The 20162-nt window shown below is 35.7% G+C and overlaps 2 protein-coding genes and 1 long non-coding RNA gene across 6 annotated transcripts in view; 2 read left to right on the top strand and 1 right to left on the bottom strand.

Annotated features, from left to right (window-relative positions):
- Nucleotides 1-15441, top strand: part of LOC139820723 (uncharacterized) — a 46528-nt gene extending 31087 nt beyond the window's left edge. For 3 of the 4 annotated variants that reach the window (XM_071791196.1, XM_071791195.1, XM_071791197.1), the window contains 5 exons: nt 10107-10324; nt 10408-10667; nt 12356-12528; nt 12891-13170; nt 13500-15441. In XM_071791196.1, the coding sequence (XP_071647297.1) occupies nt 10134-10324; nt 10408-10667; nt 12356-12528; nt 12891-13170; nt 13500-13828 (1233 nt within the window). In that variant the 5' untranslated portion in view covers nt 10107-10133 and the 3' untranslated portion in view covers nt 13829-15441. The remainder of the gene's footprint in view (nt 1-10106; nt 10325-10407; nt 10668-12355; nt 12529-12890; nt 13171-13499) is intronic. The other variant, XM_071791199.1, reaches the window with a different exon arrangement.
- The window catches only part of LOC139820729 (uncharacterized), a 75940-nt gene that overhangs the window by 54739 nt on the left and 1039 nt on the right, over nt 1-20162 (bottom strand). The window lies entirely within an intron of this gene.
- Hr83 (Hormone receptor 83) lies at nt 16263-19347 on the top strand. Its single transcript, XM_071791200.1, has 6 exons — nt 16263-16390; nt 16581-16721; nt 16852-16947; nt 18103-18366; nt 18506-18814; nt 18942-19347. Exons 1-6 carry the CDS (start codon nt 16387-16389, stop codon nt 19172-19174), a joined length of 1047 nt encoding a protein of 348 aa, XP_071647301.1. The 5' UTR covers nt 16263-16386; the 3' UTR covers nt 19175-19347.

Raw genomic sequence — 20162 nt, 5'->3', positions numbered from 1 at the left:
AGAAGCACATACATGTGCACGCGAGAACATCAGATATTTCCACGTGGCGGTAGAGAAAATCGAAGTAGCAGAAATTCTCGTTGCGCAGGTTGCGAGAAGCCCGTCCTCCTTTCCCGTTCTTCTTCCCTCTCTCTCTCTCTCTCTCTCTCTCTCTCTCCCCTTCTTTTTCTCTCTTTTGTCGCTTCCCCTTTTCTACACCTACAGAAAGACGGTGTTCGTGTTCGTTGTGGCGCACGTAAGCGCAAATAAATTTATTTCACGAGGAGATTTATACTAACGATGGAGAGAGAGCAGCTTGCCGAGGCATTTAAGTCGGATGAACATTGACATTAGACCATAAGTGCACGCCGATCGTTGTTATGGTCCAATGCATACGCGCACGGCGAGTTATATGACGTACTTTATAGCTAATTATACGTACGCGCTTGACTATGTAAAGTCAATAAGCGCCACGGATCATTCGTGGTAAAAGACCACCGGTGATAAAAGAGCTTATATACCATCGAGAAATACGTATCAAAAAACATTTAATCCCTTTTGTATTTTATAAAAAAGAAGGATAAATACTTGCATATCGATAGAATATATATTGGGAATAAATATTGCTATATGAACAAGGCAAACAGCGACTTGTCACTCGCACCTTTGCAAGGACCTACACTCGCGCCGTCGGCGTCGCAAGTTTCTCATACGATCTTGAGAGGAAGAGGCGCGTGCCGAAACTGGACCACAATCCCTCAGAGAATCTTATCTGGTGTTTGCATCTACGGTCTCAGGTTACCGAAAGGCAGGTTCGAGGCACCCTGGGGCGATCGGATACGCATATCTCTCACCGTCTCACACATAATTTCTCAGGAATTGTGTTAATTGAATAGGATAAGATCGATATCTTCTTTCTCATACATTTCCGTCTTAGTGTTTCGTTAAAAATCTTATAAAAGCAGAATTTTTCTATTTATCCAAATACTCATGCTTTATAATTTTCTATAATCTAAATGTGCATACATATCACTTCTTAAAAATAGATTTGTAAAATGTACAAAGATCCTTAAAAAGAAGATCTTTTTAATAGATCATTCAAATTTTATTAAGCTAATTTTATTTTAGCTTAATTCTCTTTTTTATTGACTGTATAATTAATCAATGCACTGATTTCAATCAGTTGTAATACTTATATATTACAATATATACTACCACGTTAAAAAAAATATCACGTCTCTCTCTTGGCTAGTTAGCTATGCACCCATTTTTTGGTTGCAGAAAAAATTACTTGAAAAATAGCCTGTCGAATTAGTTTATTAGCTCTGTTCGTCTCTGGGCCCCTCTTTTTTATTATTATTAACTTCTTTTTTCCAAGTGCCAAGAGAAAGAAAAAATACGCGACAAGATCACCTTGACTGCGGTTTTTGAATCGAAACTCGAAGGTTCACGCGGGTAACCGAAATATTGCTTTCCGTCTTTTCGCTGGTTAGTTAATCATGAGTAAATTTGCTGGATTGACTATAGATGCAATGTGAATAACTATCCTTCTATATCCTACAGTATTATAATTATATTGTATGTATATTATATATTTTCCCAGATTTAGGAAGAAGAGACAGACTTTTTATATATATTTTATTTATATATATATATAGTTATATATTATATATATATATATATATATATATATATATATATATATATAGTTTATGTGTGCGTAAAACGTGTTTTTATATTTAATATTTTTTTGCTAGAATATAATATTCGTGCCGAAATTAAATTTCTACGAAGCTTTTTATTCGTGACATCTAAGACGATTTGCCGGCACAACGATCGATAAAAGAAATCGTGAGTGGAATCTCTTCAAAGAGACCACTTATTTATTGAACGTCAAACTTACGGAACCGTGTCACGCGATTCCCACATCTTTATACGTCACGCATACTCGTAGAAGAATAAAACTCATACGGATATTATAGATATTAGATATCGTTGAAATAATTGCGGCGCTTTAAATATTTGTTAACTTAAATCTCACAAATAAAATAAGAAAATTACTGAAAAAGGTGTTCTAACTTCACTTTCCGCATATGAAATGATTTCTCTACCTAACTACTATAACAATGCAGATAATATTTTAAAAACTAATCATTCTACCAAAGTTTAGTTTATCCGTTATCGAATAAAACATATCGAACAAATGAAGCATAGATTGAGTTGCGTGCGCAATTGTTAAAGATATTCACACGCCTAACACAAGGTAACAAATAATCCACGATAATGTCACGGAGGCAAGATAAGCTCCCTCAAACACGATGAGAGCCCCGAGACATCACCGGGCCTCTGTGTCACCTCACCAAGGAGTTAAGAAAAAAAGGACGAGCATCGTGCGACGTGTGTGATACACGTATATGTGTGAGCGCATGCAACTGTGTAGGATCTACAAGGAAACCCTTCTACGCGGTCGGCGCCGTGGCGCCTCGGCACCAGCCGGTCCTCGGGATGAGAACAGTCCCGATGCACCAAAGTACTTCGTTGTAATCGTCAGAGACTCGTCTTCCACGAATGCCGCCGGATTAAAGCTCTTCGATCGCACGCTCGCGACGTCTGGCCGGCATACGCAAATAGCGCCGCCGACGCTTGACCCTAGGATGCACACATGCCCTCAAGAATACACATACCCATAAACATAACGTCGCGTTGATACGCATATTACGTACATGTGTACAAATTTCATTCTTAGCTATTTGTATTTTTAAATTAATTATTATTAAAGATCTAACACACATATATAAAGGTTAATGCAATAGTCATATTGATCCATGTTTGGCTGAGAAGCTTATATCTATGCATTTGAGAAACTTATATACCTAATGATATAAACTTAAAATAATTAATAAATTATTTTTATCCATTATTATAATATAATATAGTATAATATTGTCATCTGACAATACCGTATATTTTTATATTTATATTTGTATTTTTCATACAATAGAATACTAAATATACCCCATAATTTAATCGCGTAACAGCACCCGACTTCTACGCACCATAAAAAAACTGGGAGCCTTTCACATCTTTCTCGTTCTATTTGGTCCCTTTAATCGGTGTCCATTACCGATATACCTGGTGCCATCGACATGGTGGCGTCGGACCCTTCTAACTCGTTGCAACTCGCCAGACTCTCATCTAAATTCCGTGTGATCCGTTGAGGGCCGTGAAAAGTACGGCGCCGCGTTGATGTGGCGCCGCCGCCACCGCCGCCGCCTAACATCGAAACGCGATTATTTTCTTAACCGGTTCCCATTAGAGGATCCGATATTTTCCGCTCCACTAGAGAGAGATCACTCCCGTAGAGCGTCGCGATCGCGCCGGGGAGTTCGTAATCGCGCTTAATTGCACGCGCGCTTTTTTGCATTGCGATGAAGTAGTACCGGTCATGTGAAAAATATATGTTCAACAAATAAATATATGCAGAAATAACTTTGATTCTTTCTTTCTTTTTCTCACAAGTATCGAGTATCGTTAATTGATAATTCAATTGTGAAAAAGAAAATAGGCAATGATGCTAGATGATACGTATCGAACAGAAAAATGAATGTGCTCAGTATATATCGTTAAATTATGTGTATAACAATTATATTTAGTAACCTCTTTACTTAATTTGCCATACTTATACTTCAGCATGGCATCAACGGCTATATAACAATTTAATATCGAAAGGGTATTTCTTTCGGTAATTTATTAATTCGGTTAATATTATAGTATTGATTTACTATTCATGTAAATTATTTCAATTGCATTTGCGATTAGTGCCGTCTGCTTGCGCTAAATTTCTCGTAAAATATATACATATCCAATGTTTTTAATGGATGGTATTACTTTAGAAAACGACAGATGAATCGAGATACAATGACCACCGGTAAATGTCATACAAATTCAATCGTATCGTCGTATAAATACGCGTAATTTACATTAATGAAGAGTACACGGCGTTTATCGTGGAAACAAAACAACGTTGACGAGTCACTCGCGTTTGGTAACTTGTAACCACTTTGTAAGTTAGAGCGACGGCGCGGCGTGTAATTTGTAAGCCGTGGACGGAATTATTACTTATTGAAGTAATGTTAATCTGACGTCGTAAATCATAATCACATTAATAATAGCAATAATACGAGAGTGCCATATTCGCGAGCTTCGCGGCCGATATAATTATGGTGTTATTATCAACATAATAAACATGCGTGTGCATATAACATGCGCGCACACCGTCGCATGTACATATAACAAACTCGCGTAATCGTATCTCTACGTGCGAGAGATTTAAACGTATTCTTAAATATAACCGAGAGAGAGAAAGAGAGAGAGCTTGTTTTTCTATCTTTACCGCCATAATAACGTGATAAATAGAGTTGTACATTGAATACATAACTCTTAAACAGTTGTTCGATTACCTTAAGAACTTTTAATAGACAAAACCTTTAAGAAATTTGTTTTTACTTTTTTTATCTAGAAACAACACCGCTTTCGTTTATGGAACATAAATTAGAACTCTTTATTTTACTTTACACACTATTATTCCGATTAACTCAAATATAATTTTTTTAACTACAGTGTTAACTATACTCGGACGAAAACGTTCGAAGAATCATGCAACGCGCGAAATAATGAATTAGTTTTTATCGCATGACATGCCTATGGCTTTTAACGCCGATCATTCCGCGTAGTTTAATGAAAAATAAAATGTCCGGCGGAAGATTGATATCTCGAAAATCTCAGTTCTTATATCACGTAAATGAGAATCACGATAATGATCGAAAAAAATTCATCATTAAATATCGATCCGCGAATCAACTTACTTATTTGTAAAGTTTACAATAAAAACAACACAACTCTTTGAATAGGCGATGTTTATGAATCAGTATAGTATATACGAAATGTTTTATCAATACCGTTATATAAGCGTGCAAGAAACATAGCGTGCAATAAATTATTTTAATGAGTAACACAAAACAGTCTAATATTTTGTATTAATGCGTTGTCAATAAAGAAATTTGTTTATATTTTATCTATTGTCATCGAAATACGAGAATAAATTGATTTTGGCACGTTTATAAGATTGCAAGCTTTTTCCTCAGCACGTTATCAAGTGATATCAAAATGACTCTGATGTCGATAAGTTATGCTAATTTTATTACAGTCATTATAGTCGTGTGTGATATACGTGTTTTTCTATCGCAAATTGAGATAAACTGCGTTGCCACTTGTTACGCTTCGTCAAGAAATGTAACGTCATTAATACCAATTAAAAGTCAATATTATCCAGTAGTTAGAAAAAAAAATTCAAATTGCTAGAATAGCGGATTACGCTATCAGTCGGATCCATTCGAGCGCTGATGAAGGATTATTTATGCATATAAACTGTCATGCATCGTTTTAATGTATCTATGCTTTTGACAGTCATTAATACAAGTTGATAAGATAAATTTGTACTCATCAAAAGAATTATCTGTGGCATTAACAGCCTATTAAATAAAATTATGAAAAAAAAAAAAATAATGAGACTCTTTCCCTCAGACCAATAATTATGAATTATGATTCTCGAAATCATGATTTTCTAATAAACACCAATTAATTTCTAAATTCTAATAATTGGTAAATTGAGAAAAAATAGGCTGCAAAAATAAACATTAAAAGATTGGTTCTATTTCAAATTGTAAGAATTCTGATTAATATTAAGCTACAAAAGTTTGGTTTCCAAAAACTTTATAGAGAATTATAATTTTGCAAAATGATAAAGATGTATTGAGCAAATGCTATTATCGTTATTAACACACAATTATGCACACTGATACATACATATGATTACAGTTACTTGTACAGGATTTCGTATAGGTGGAAGGAGGTCTTTCGTATCATAAGTACAAATTAATATACTACAAATTACAGCTATAGCAATTAAGCATGTTACATTTAATTAATGTTAGAAATTAAATTAAATTATCGTCGTCAGAATACTCTGACTAATTCTTTCAATATCGATAATAGTATCTATTTAATAGCTCGCGAATATGATGTAACAATAATATCCGTTCTAATTTATTTTGCCATGAAATCATCATCATGATTCATTATAAATCTTAATTGTTTTCGAAATTATTTCTATTTTTTTTCTAAGAAAAAGATGTACTATATTCCCTCCTCTTAAATCTCGCATTAGAGAAATCAATCTAAATTCTAAACATTAATTTAGTCTGAATGAAATTACGAATAAAGCTAGCCTTCTTTTAAGAAAAAACCTGAACTTTTTATTTCCTGAGAGTGTAATCTTTTAATATATGAGATAAAAATAAACAAGTTATAGTATCATAATTAATTTTTTGTCTGAACATGAACAATTCGTGAAGTTTGTGCAATTCTTGTACAAACATTATTTTTATTTCAATTGGAAGTGGATTTTTATTTTTAGCACTATATACTAAAGCCTATGATAGTCTGATCCGATGGATCACTATTTACTTCGCTATAGGACAGGTCGCATAACGCGGTTGCATGCACTCACTTATGCACTACATCGGTATGAGCTTAATACACATGCACATCAACTGCACACATGCGACGAAAACTTTGGTCCCGCCTACACGGGGTATATTTGTGACCGCGATGGCCGCTATCGGTATCTCCGATTCAACGGTCGGAGCCGAGCGATGAAGGTGGAGACGCGTCTGCGCGTCTCCGTGCCTCTCTCTTTCTCTCGCAATGCCTTTATTCGCTGAACAACACCTCTCTTTCTCCGATGTGTAGACTATCATTTGATCCCCGCCACGGTACACACGGCGAAATCCCCTCTTTAAGACCTGCGCGTTTCTTTCTCTCCGTTTTCTCTCCTCTGACTCCTCGCGTCATACCTTCATGAGCTCCCTACTCTCGACACGCGACACGACGCGTTCAACTTTGTGCGTTAAACGGATTTGGCGAATAACCTCTTGTAAAATTTAATAAATCGTATTTATTTTAATTTCTAATTTTTATTTAAATCATTCAAATAAACGTCCATATCAAATAATCAGATTTTAGTTACTCCATCGTCGCTCGATGCCTCCTTAGCCACTTTTATAAGATTTGTTGCACAACAAACATGCATGGTTCATTATGATCGCGCGATATTTTGTACGGCATTCCCGAGATGTGATTGTTAAAACACAATAATTGTGCGACATTTTATACAACACTTCCAATCGGACGTGCTTGAAAATTTACAACAGCTTTCTTATTGTGTGAGAAAAGTTCTCCAAATACTGAGCCGTCCCACCATATCAATGTACCCACGCGAGAGAATTAGTAAAATTTTTTTATTCAATGTATCACAAATTGATTATTAATTAATAATCGAATTATGACGACTCTCCACTACTTAAATTTCAATCTGAATTATTACTCACACTGTGCATTGCTCCACTTTTTAAACTAAAAATTATAGGAGAAATTACAATTTAATCGACGACAAATTCAAATATAAATCGCATAAAAATAGTAATCTTTCTATATTTATAATGTTATGATCAAAGCCCGAAATGCGGTCAATCCTAGGATTAACTAACCAATTCTGCCGACCGACCAAGCGTCTTGGTCAAAATTTTGTAGTAATTTGCTGATATGTGTGTATAAACATATGTGTGTACACAAATAGGCGGAGCCTCTCCCGCATAAAAAAAAATAATCTAACTCCCAGCCTATCCCTAGAAACTGCTTTAATCAAGACGCTTGGTTATTCCGCAGAATTGACCAGTCAATGCTAGGAAAGCCGCGTTTCAAGATTTGACCATAACATGCACGTTACAACACCCGTACGCAACTGACCGCCGCAAAAATAAACGTCAAGATCGTGTTTGTTATCGCCAGTGATTTGCTACCCACAAAATATTCCACGTATTGTAAAGTAACTGCCAAATATTCTATAATCGAATATTCTCTTATTGTCTGCATTTTAATAATTAAATTGTCGTCGCGCATTTCGCGCTTTATCGTAATAATAAATTGGATAAGGTATGCGAATTATAATTCTTTCTATACAAATCAGAATTTTTCTTACTTTTCAATTTCCTTCTTTTCTCTTTTTTTTTGCGCAAATGCATTTCGGTACACCTCCATTTTCATATATGCCATATATGTTATTTGCTCATCGCTCCTTTCGAAGACTGATTCCTGCATCCGTCGCGGAGAACCGAATCATAGAACATGCCGACCATAGCGGTATTACAATCGCTTCCTTGGAAAAAACATATCCAAGACAATAGTTGTGGGCGGCAAGATGGGTGAGAATTTAATATCAATTACCCTGTTGCCTGAATTATTTCGCGTTTAGGGATGCTTGAATTTTATCGATACTTTTGTTCATTCGGATTATCATTTGTCCAACCAAACGTTGCAAATATTATATATCGACATATATATATATTTTTTTTTTATTTTTATTAGTTATTATTAATATATAGACCAATATTATTTATTTTCTTTGGGAATACTAATAACTCGCCGTTTCAATTAAGAAAGAATGATAATAAATTAACAAAAATATTGAAGAATAGATATGTAAAAATATATAAATTATAGAAAGAGAGGAATTTTAAGTATTTCGTTTCTGTCAGGATGAGAAGCTGATGTGATCATAAACATATCTTACATTTAGCTGATGATATCCATTTTCTCTCAGTTTTGCAGTACAAAACGCGCCATGTTCTATGCATCGCGTTCAAAAGGGCTGCATAGATATGGTGAGGTTGCGCGTATTCTTAAGGAGATGCGTATCCTAACAATGAGACGCGTGGGCGGCACAGGATTCACGTACCAAAATGGATACGGTGTGCAAGAGATACCGATGTATCGAGCCAAGTATACTATTTTCATTTCTAACAATACCGCGAGATAAGTTCTTGACGCGCCGCAATAGCGCTGGTATTAGTATAAATATCATGAAATATTGTGTAATTCATATTGCATAATTAAATAAAATCGCGTAACACGCGCGTGAAAATTGCCTTTCAACTATAATTGCCAATTGTCGCAAGTAAGAGGCTTATTGTATATTCGTTCAATTATCTCGACTATTTGCAATATGAAAAATTAGAAAAAAAAATCGAGTTAACACGTGTATCGTCTTATGGTGATAAGGAATCTAGATATATTCAATTAAATTTCAAAAATGCTGCGATTGGAAACGTTATCTAAATCGATCAGAGTAGAGAGAATACTTGCCAAATTTACAATTAATTTGTTTAGCGAAATATACGCGTGTCATATACATGTATATAAACACGGCCAGAAAATATCTATTTCACGTCCGCGTCGCAGACAAAGCTGAATACCTTTTCAGTCAACGTTCCCTCATTGCCTGTCGTAATAAATTTTACTCGAAATTTAAAAGGCGCTACTCGATCATGTGTTATGTAAATCGAAGAACTTGTAGTTTCCCGATTTACGACCACAAAAGTTTCTTTGCACAGACAGACAAGACGACAATCACGACATGAAGAGGCCCGACGGCGATCATGACAGGATTCGGCGGTTTATTCACGACCATCCTTGGTCTCATGGGCGGCCTATGCCGCATTTACTCGTCGTCTTACATGACGCTCGGCGGGATCTCAATATGCACGGCCGGTTATTGGCTTTAAAGGGATCATTAACATTATCTGCTACAGGATGTATTATTGCCGCTTCCATATTACCGACGTAACGATATATCTTTCCGTGGTAGCAAAATGAGATTGTCGGCGGCAAACCTTTAGCACGCAAAGTACTTGCCGCCATACTTTGCGCTTTTGCACTTGTATTTCGTATTGTCGGCATCGAATAAAGGGATTACTTTCATATAAAATTAAGGAAAGTTTTGCATCATAGTTGCTTCATTATAAAGATGAGTAATTATAATTTATATATTATTGAAATACGCGAATCACAATCAATTGTGATTATTAAAAATCTTACGATACTAAAAACTTAACAAAATTACACAACTCGCCGAGAATACAATATACCTGCAATCTGTGTAATTACGCGAATTAGAAAGCTTCAAATGGAGATAATATATTGTTAATTTTCGATATTTTCATTTTCGGCAGATGCCACGGTGGTAGCTCTCGAGGAGGATGTTCCACGGGGGCGGAAGTGGCGGGTACGGCGCAAGTTCCGATTACCAGCAGCAGTCCCAGCAGCAGCAGCAGCAACACGGGCAGCAGCTTCAGGCGCCCGTCTACGTTCCGTCGTCCAGGCCGGCGATTCCATCCGCAGCTACGGCAGCGCAATATCACTCTTTCCCTACTTCGCCTTCGCCCGCATGGTACAACGACCTTTGAAAGATCATACGTGCGTCTCATACGTGTTTGAGAGAACTAAACGTGAAATATGCTTGATCCTTTGAAGGGAAAAGACAGCGTCCTGGCAACACGGAGTGGAAACGTATGCGGCGCATCACGCGCTCGCTGGACACACGAGCGGTACCGCGGCAGCGATGGGGCCGCACGCTGGGCCTGGCCATCCGCATGCGGGACATCCACACGCGGCGCATCCTCATTCAACCCTCGCTGCGGCCGCGGCCGCACCGTTCTATGCGCAGAACGTCGCGATGATGTCCTCGTGGCGTGCCTATGACGGCACCGGCTTTCAACGTGCATCGCCTTATGGTTCGTGGTACATTTTTAATACGATTTTTAATACAGATGTGCTCTTTACACATATCTGTCATGTGAACCTGCTATTTTAACCCGTAAACAGTAAAATCACGGTGCGGCAAAAGTATTTATGTGAGATATAAGAAATTCTTGTGCTAACGTTTGGTAATAACAGTTTACGCATCACACAGCTTCTGCACATCGAATAAATAAAATATGATAGAATTAAATAATATCAGTATCAGATATTTCTGAAATGAGAATGAGGAAAACTACTGAAACGGTCATCTTGAAAAAATTATTCAATATTAAACATCGAAGTTAATGAATTTTCTTAAATATTAAACAATACTAATTCGACAAACATCAATAATTTATATCGGTGTGATTATATTAAGTAATATTATATTATAAGCGTTACGTTATCTTTATTGACTGCGACGTAAATAAAAATATCACTAATGTAGCTGGATTTCATTATAGCTTTCCCTGCCATACTTTAAATTTGCTTGCGATGGCGCGTGAAAACGGAGGTGCTCATATCGCTTTTCGTTGGCGTGCATCACGCGTAAAGTCGCAATGATAAATAAACAAAAGTTATGAGAACTACCCGTATGCCGCGGTGATAAGATATGTAGGCATGCAATTTCCTATGGTGCCGATTAGTTTATCGAAACCGCAGACGATATCACGAACGGAGTTCGCGAGGGCGTACCCATGAAATTCTCAAGCGGAGTGTGTGTTTTTGTGGTGCAACTTAAAACCTTCTGGTGATCAATTTTTTATTTTCATATCATCGACGGCATCGAGAGACGAGGGCTTTCTAATCGAAACTTTCTAGCTGCATAGGAATCATGCACCAGGAATCGGAACCGCTTGACAAAATTATCTCATTTAACTCTTTATAAAATTTTATAGCTAGATATCATTCGTTGTGAGCTATGAACCTTTCAACGATACACGACAATAAAATATCATATTAACGCACGTGAAAAGAAGCATTTGACTTCGTGATTAACGCTGACTTCGTGACAGCACCGCCCGAAAGAAAAACGCTGCGCTGAGGTCGAAGAGAAAGAAGCTACTTTCCTTCGCGGATGCTATTCGCCGCCGTGCATACGGCGGGCCATGTGCGATGGATAAGTGATAGCGGTACCTTTGAAGTGAGCCGGGTCGATCCCGCGGTCAAGTGTTTTACAGCGTACCGACGGGGAATCGGTTCAGAAAGCTAGCGCGGGCGGATGCTTCCTCTGAACAGTGCAGGAACAGCCGGCCGTCGCGCATTCTCATGCTTTGCCGTCTAACTTTAAATTTAAATCCCGCTACGGGCGTCTAGATAAAACGTAAAGAACGGTCTTATCAGTTCGTTCGGATAAAGCCGATCTTGGATTTTCATGCGAAACGAATAGAATGTCATGTGACACGTGAAGAGAAACTTGGAGAAGTTTACAGTGGAGTTAACATCATCAGATGTAAAATGAGATTTAAATCTCTTATTTTCCGTGACTTAATGTTTTTAAATTTTCTTTAATCATAGGATGTGCATCGTTAATTGAAGGATGTCTCTTGTTGTTGTATTGTTGTTTCAGAATGTAGAATATATATATAGAAAACTAATCAGTTTTTATCTCTGGTGCATACATCACAACAAGCGTTAAAACAAAAGTAAATTAATCGATCGAATATGAAAATGATTACAGACACCGCGATGGATTTCCAGTTTGGCGAGGGTCGCGAGTGCGTGAATTGCGGCGCGATATCGACGCCGCTCTGGCGAAGAGACGGCACTGGCCATTATCTTTGCAATGCTTGCGGACTTTATCATAAGATGAACGGCATGAATAGGCCGCTCATTAAGCCCTCAAAACGCCTGGTAAGTTCATCCACAAATGATCATAATAAAATTTCACCAATATGTCTATACGTATATTCATTTTGCAAAGAGCCGTCTTTCTATGTCGCGAAAAAGTCACATGATGTATTGTATCCGCGAAAGAACTGACTTTTAACACTAATTTCTAATATATGATAATGTTTTATTGTGTGACCTACCGGGATTTACAAATACTTTCTTATATTAAGTTGTTTCACATTTATAATTCACATTTATTAATCCTTTTATGAACGTCTCTTAAAAGAGATCTGTTTCATTCTTCTAAGAATATATCATTTAATCACGATAATTGCATTCGCATAACAATTGAATCATTTTGACATGCGTTACAAATGGGACAGATGTCGGAATTTCAGACCGCGACGAGGCGACTCGGGCTGTGCTGCACAAACTGTGGCACCCGCACCACCACTTTGTGGAGGCGCAACAACGAGGGCGAGCCAGTATGCAACGCTTGTGGGTTATACTTCAAATTGCATGGGGTCAATAGACCGCTAGCCATGCGGAAGGACGGTATACAAACAAGGAAGAGAAAACCGAAAAAGACCCCAGAGCAGAATGCTAGATCGTCCCAGGGAGACCATGAATCCACTGCCTCGACTACATCCTCCCCTTCCACAGGTTCGTAAACGTTAAAATTCTCTTTTGTCTTACGTGACAGATATGTACAAAATATAAAAATATAAAACTCTAAAATAGATAATAAATCGCTTCTGTTGTGTTTTAATACATAAGAAGCGATAACTGTAATAATTTCAATTTTACATAATTCATCATTCATAATATCAAAAATTTACTCTTCAAGTTTAAATTACAGTTATTACATATCTATTAATAAAAATAATTTTTCTCTTATATCTTGTACTTATTTATGTATAGTCTTGTCCGATTTCTTCATTTTATTATATTTACAATGGTTTATTCTTAATGTCATGATTATTTCTCTACAGATTTGAAGAACAATCAACAACAGCAGCAACAACAGCAGCAGCATCAAATCGAGGTGCCAAAGTCATCGGGCTCGTCGACATCGACCGATAGACCCGTTTACCTCGGACATACTTCTCTCCTGGCCACCGGAAGTGTACCTGCTGTGAAAACGGAACCGCGGAGCTGCGACGGCATCGTTGGTCAGCCGTACTCATCATATTATCAACATCCTCATCAACTCGCTGTCACCAGTGAACATCAGCAACAGAGCTATTATGGCACTCAAGAGGCGTCCTATCATCATCAACATCATGTTACTGCAGCAGCGAAATTACTCGCGTCCTCGTAATTGTTTAGCAATTGAAGTTCGTTCGCTAGAATCGTCTTGAAAATAAATTCAGACGTATTGAAAGACGAAGAAAACCTTTCCGCAGTATTCAAGAAATCGCCGAGAAACTTATATGAAAGAAGATCGTAAAATTTCTAATAACGATTTAGAATTGAAAATTGTGGATTGAAACTTAATCCGATTATTTGGAAAAAGAACAAGAGAGAGAATAACAAAATTAACGGTCAAAAAACTTCTTTGACAAGTGTGTGAAAGAAGAATTCTTCTGCAACATGGGACTAGTCAGTGACGTGCAAATTGTTTTAAAATTAAAAGAAAAAATTTCATTCTTCGTGATAGAAGCTGAAATATTATGAATCCAAGAAAAGGATACCATTTCTCGAAAAAATAAATTTTCGAGAAAGTGACTATCTCACACAGAAATCTATGCGCGAACGCTTTAATGTATAATAAAATGATTTGAAGAAACGAAATATCTCATCGATGTGTCTTAAAAAACTTTGATTTTAAACGTGTCGTTAATAAGGTGAGGAGAACTGGATCTCTAGTCAATGACAGGGATTTATATAAAAGTTATGAAAGACGACGCGTATTGAAAATCATTTTACTAGCAGGGATAATAATTGGAATCGCGAGAAAATGGGACAAAACTATAAAATGCTAATGAGACACAGCACATTTCTATATTTAACTTCTTGCGTTTGAATATCCGATACATGTAAATAGCTGAGTTATAATATAATTAGTGCGAGAGTGCTTCCTGGTTTAACAAAAGCGCAAGGATACTTAATAAAAATGACGGATTATTGGCAAGGCTCGTGTGCAACAAATAGAAATATAATTACTGCATTTGAAAAGCAATAAAACGTCGCACTTATCACGCTACTTTTTAGTTTTCTAATCAGATAATAACAGTTCGACTTCAACTAATTAGAATTAAAAGAAAAAGAACGGAACTTTTGTTATTTAAATGTTGAATTAATATTTTTAATATTTATGCCGATTATCCTACAATTTTTTTTGTTACACAGCAAATGCACGCGAAACCAGAGTACTTAATTGTAAATAATCTTCATAAACTATTGCAATATTAAGAATAGATAAACTCTTTCGGCCTCGACGATTTCATTGCTTTATTTACTGCCATATACTAGAATAGAACATTTACTCTCCATGATTGCTTGAAATAAGTGTTGAATCATTTTGCATGAAATGTTTTTCTTAAAGGGCCAAAAAAGGTATACTTTTTATTTTTCGTACTTGATTTTTATCAGCAAGCATTAATAAGCATTAAATTTATAATTATAACAAATAAGCAAAATAAGTGCAAATTTTTTATTTTAGTGGATGAAATTAATCTCTCGAGGCACGAATATAACATTATTAGATTTAGCCATAAACCTTGCACGAATATAATAATGATTCACTTCAAAAGATAAATAGGAGAAGTCTGATGAGCCATTCTTATAATTTATTGACTCAAACCGTGGCTGTTGCCACGGTTTCTTGAAGAATATATTTAGTTAACGTTAATCAAAAATGAATCTTTGTGTATAGTTCCTCTGTAACTCTACTTTTGCAATGCGCAATAAATAATTTTACTCATCAATTAAGATGACAGAGAAGTTGCGTTTCTTTCTTCGAGTTAAAGAAAGAAAGATCCTATTCGAAATAATATGGTGAAAACTTAATGCTGAATGAGGGATAAATCAATCATATTGCATTTCTTTAGTTCATTAAAATTCCCGCAATAATAGCGATGTTATAGGATAACTTAGAATTATCCTTTAAACTTTTGTACATGGGCAAATAAATTATTGTATAATATGCAATTGATGTTGATATGAAGTACCTTATATAACAACGATGCACATGCTATTTATAAAGTCAGATGCTTTTCTACCTATAATATCTTTCTAATATCTATATCGCCAATAAATAAAAGAAATTAAAATTTTTTTGTTAAATAAAATTCAGGACAGTTATAATATACACGGAAATAAGAAATTAAACTGTCAAGTTTTATTTAGAATATTTTTTATGTATCCTCCAAGCATCAAGATATTGTAAATTTAAAGAAAAATAAAATCTTTTCTAATAAAAAAATTGCAATTTTACCTCTACAAAAAATTTTTTAGATTATTGAATATCGCTGCGCTTTTTTTTCTTACAAAATTTGGAATATTATAATTATTATTTTCCTTTTTATCGTGCTAAAGAATACTGTCTTTAGTCTGGAATAATTTCACGATCGAACAATGGTGTCACGCTCGATCAGCCTATCGCAAATATTATTCTTTCGCGTTTTGACGTTTGAAGTGACATATCGAACAAATCCAACTTACCTCCGTCCATTTCCACCACCAACGAGTTAAGCCTCCCTCAAACAGGGGTGCTTTCCACGCCGTGGACAGAGTTTGTCTTCGTTCGCGAGCCCGGTCGGACACGATCACTTTGATCATTGCACGGACATCGTGCGATTCATATTCAAATTACGAAAACGTTTCAATTACGTGCCTGATTTACGTAATCTTGAACTTATTGCAGTGAAATAAAAAATGGGTAAATATCTGTTTTCACTTATTCAACCGCAGATAAAAATAACGCCATATATTTCGACAGTACGACTACGTGTAATAGGAACCGATTAAAAAATACGAATAACTTGCTCTTCGTAAAGTTAATTGTAACTTCTAAAATTAATCTCGATATAAAATTCTTAGCTGATAAGCGATAACATTTCTCGTAATAGGAAGAACTCTGCCTACACCAGTGTCCTGTAAAGTATGTGGTGATCGATCATATGGAAAACATTACGGTGTTTATTGCTGCGATGGTTGCTCGTGTTTCTTTAAGAGATCGGTGCGTCGCGGCGCTCTGTTCACTTGCACAAGTTTGTACACTTTTAATAGAAGTAGTAAAATATACAGGACATTCTAGTATTAAAAGAATACTGCTAGGAGATGCTACGTAAATATTATGTCCTAATATCATCTCAATAATGTGACCTAATAATCCTTCAGATAGTGACGGATCCTGCACCGTTGACAAAGCTAGACGAAATTGGTGTCCACATTGCCGTCTAAAGAAATGTTTCACCGTTGGGATGAATACAGCGGGTAGGTAAAATATCTAATAACTTTAAAACAAAATTTCTTAATACTCTCTCTTTCTCTCTTAAATAGTAAATCAAATTTTGGCATTGTTTTAGAATTGACATAAAACAATGCTAATTAAAGATATATTTTACATTTGCGTATAAAAATCGAGACATATTACTAATTATTTGTATTGCTTGCATAATTAAGTTTATAATCTAAACATCTTTTTGTTCCCTAAAAATTTACTATACGTGTGACTTTTTCGTAATCAAATAAATCTAATCTATTATATTTATTCTTCTTCTGAATAATAAGAATTAAATTAAATCGATATATCTTTTATAAAATCTCATACCGAACATAAAATCACCGCCGACAAGTAAACATAGCAAGGTGCTAACGAACTCAACGAAATGCAAACAATGGCGTGTGCTAGACACGTGCCTTCACCCTTAACACTATTCAGAAAAGTTAATTGACAGCGAAATTGTAATCTGGACAATCGATGTTAATCTAATGGTTAACTTATATATTCTTTTATTTCACAAGATATATTTTAATTCGATATTTCTGACAAACTAATTGCGTTAAATAATGTTTCGTTGATAAAAAATCTAAGAGTTTTAGGAAAAACTGGAAAAGACTAAATCTGTTATAAGTAACGAACACAAACTGCGATAGCCATCTTTCATGGATAATCCTGTAAATAATTTAGTAGTAGCCATTGCTATAACGTGTCACGTAAAACGACATCGAGTGTCAACTTCGGTCGTCAGCGTCTTAAATACACAAAGCTTACTCTGTGATCGGAGAGCTAAAGCTATCCTACTATATGGGATTGTTCAACTACACCATTGTTATATACACCTTCATATCGATTAATAAAAGCGCAAGTGTAAAATAAGATCATGTGATAAAATAAAAAAAATTATAAGTTTCACAAAATCTTTCAATTTTATAAAAAATATTATGTTCGTACGAGATAATCTAAGCAGAGCATATTTATATTTTAAAACACGTTTAACAAATATTTAATTGCTTATCTGTAGGAGATATTTATTTTACTTGTCTCAAAATCAATTGTAAAAATTGTTGGTATAAATCCAAATAAGAAATAGTCTTTATATTTTTTTACAAGATACTGTTGAATTTTTAAAGTAAATATTTTCACAGCGGTGCAAGAAGAACGAGGTCCACGTACTCGAAATAATGAGCTCTCAAATCCTCATAATTCTAACATCACTTGGAAGCCTAGAGTCGATTCATCAACGACTTTTTGTGCACGCTTTAATAGCTCCGAGATATATTTGCCTTTCAAGAATCCCACATTGAACAATACATTAATGATGAAGACGTTACGCGAGTCTGAAACCAGGGAAAATATTTTCTTTCCTGTCATGTCGCGCCATGCGCAGCCAACGAGGATCATATCGCCCGGTAATTATCTTTCCTTGGAATATTTAAGTTACTCAACTCTCGACAGAAGCTATCTAACCACTGCTGTATTCTGCTGTATTCTGTTATTGCGATATATATTGTTTACGATAATTAAATTGGATTTTATGTTGCATGCAAGGCACAGCCATACAGTACGAAATATCCGCGCAAATATTCCTGGCTGCTATTCGGAGTGCACGTCGTCATCGAGACTTTTCGATGCTGGATATGGAGGAGCAAAACAAGATTCTTCGTCGTGGATGGTCCGCTCTTTTCGTTTTACGTGCAGCCACGTGGCCGATTGATTTAATGAACGTACGAGGACAAGGTGCAACGAGTAACGACAGTGCTTCAGCCTGCATAATCGCAACGCGCACTGCGATTGCAAAATTGCAATTGGACGATGTCGAATTATGTATTTTAGACACGTTTGCGCTGTGTCGTCCCGGTAAATAAAAGTCAAACAGATATCGGTACATATATGCATAAGAGCCGTATAACTTTTCGATAATACATGCATAAAATTTGTCGACGATAAAAGTGCGATGATAGCGCAATATCGTTCTAAATTGCAGAGATCGCCGATACTACCAACGGTTTCCACGTAATGTCGCAAGCGAGAAATAACGCCGTGGAAGCTCTAATACGACATCTTCAACAGCGAGACGATCGTGAAAACAAATTGGCAAAAATTCTATTTGTCTTACCTCTTCTCACCGGATGTTGTTCTCGAGAACTGGCTGAGGAATTGTTCGCACCGATTATCGGCGATGCAGATCTCGAAAGAGTTATCGCGTCTGTGCGATAAATCTTTCGCAACAATAAAAATATTTAATCGATAATCGTACATTATTAGATCCATTATTTAATAGATATTAATCTGCATGATAAATCGTCAAGAATATGTACAATTAATAAATATGTAATGATCAGTAAAAAATACATAAATTACAATAGAGTGAATTAAAATAAAAGGTTGCTTGAGACGATGGATTCTCGTACTCATTTTCACTCTAATAAAAAAAGAACACAATAGAGGTTCTCTTTCCTGTTTACGTTACTCGGAACATATATCCTGCCTATTATTTAGAAAAGGCACGATCGATCATAAAACGTTCTAATTTCTGTCGATAGAGTTCAAAAAGATGTTGGAAAACACGTAACTTTCAAATGGGTGAAGATATCACGATACACGTACATTCTTTATCACGCGAGATTTATTCAGGAAGAAGCCGCGGTACATTATCGTTTATTGAGAACCAGATTGACGATCCTGAGAAACTAATATCATTAAAATTTTTGCCAATACTATGACGATAGCTCCAGGTAAAAACTTGCGCGATTAATGATTTTATTGTTAAAGCTATAACACTTTGTAACGTTCATGGAGCCTGTAAAGATGTCATCATTACTTTGCAAATTGATACACATGGTAATAAAATTTTAGCTGTTACTCGTAAAGAATAACCATAAATCGCGGAATGAAGGTAATAAATGATGTTATAACATTCACAACACCTCTCATATATTCCTCGAAATATAAAACGTACTCTCTTTTATAGTTGATAATAAAATAAAAATCGTAAAAACTGTATGATTTAATACAATATATTTTCATCCATTGGTTTTATGAATGGTCGACACTTTAGTATATAAACCAACAGTTTTGTAGATTTATAATTTTGCTATTTTTTGTGGTCACGAAAACGTCATTTTTTCTTCTTTTTTTTTTTTGCTAATGAATTCGCAAGACACATATGCTTCTTTATTTCTCATAATCTCTATTTTACAAAAAA

This window comes from Temnothorax longispinosus, chromosome 10 (assembly GCF_030848805.1).
Source record: "Temnothorax longispinosus isolate EJ_2023e chromosome 10, Tlon_JGU_v1, whole genome shotgun sequence".
NCBI classification, from domain to species: Eukaryota; Metazoa; Arthropoda; class Insecta; order Hymenoptera; family Formicidae; genus Temnothorax; species Temnothorax longispinosus.
Note: the sequence above shows the minus strand (reverse complement) of the source record. Positions and strands in the feature narration are given on the sequence as shown.

What these genes read in the sequence shown, in the direction of transcription:
- Hr83 (XM_071791200.1), top strand. An exon ending in CGCTCTGTTCACTTGCACAA is followed by an intron (nt 16,722 to 16,851) that starts GTTTGTACACTT and finishes ATAATCCTTCAG; the next exon opens with ATAGTGACGGATCCTGCACC. An exon ending in CGTTGGGATGAATACAGCGG is followed by an intron (nt 16,948 to 18,102) that starts GTAGGTAAAATA and finishes ATATTTTCACAG; the next exon opens with CGGTGCAAGAAGAACGAGGT.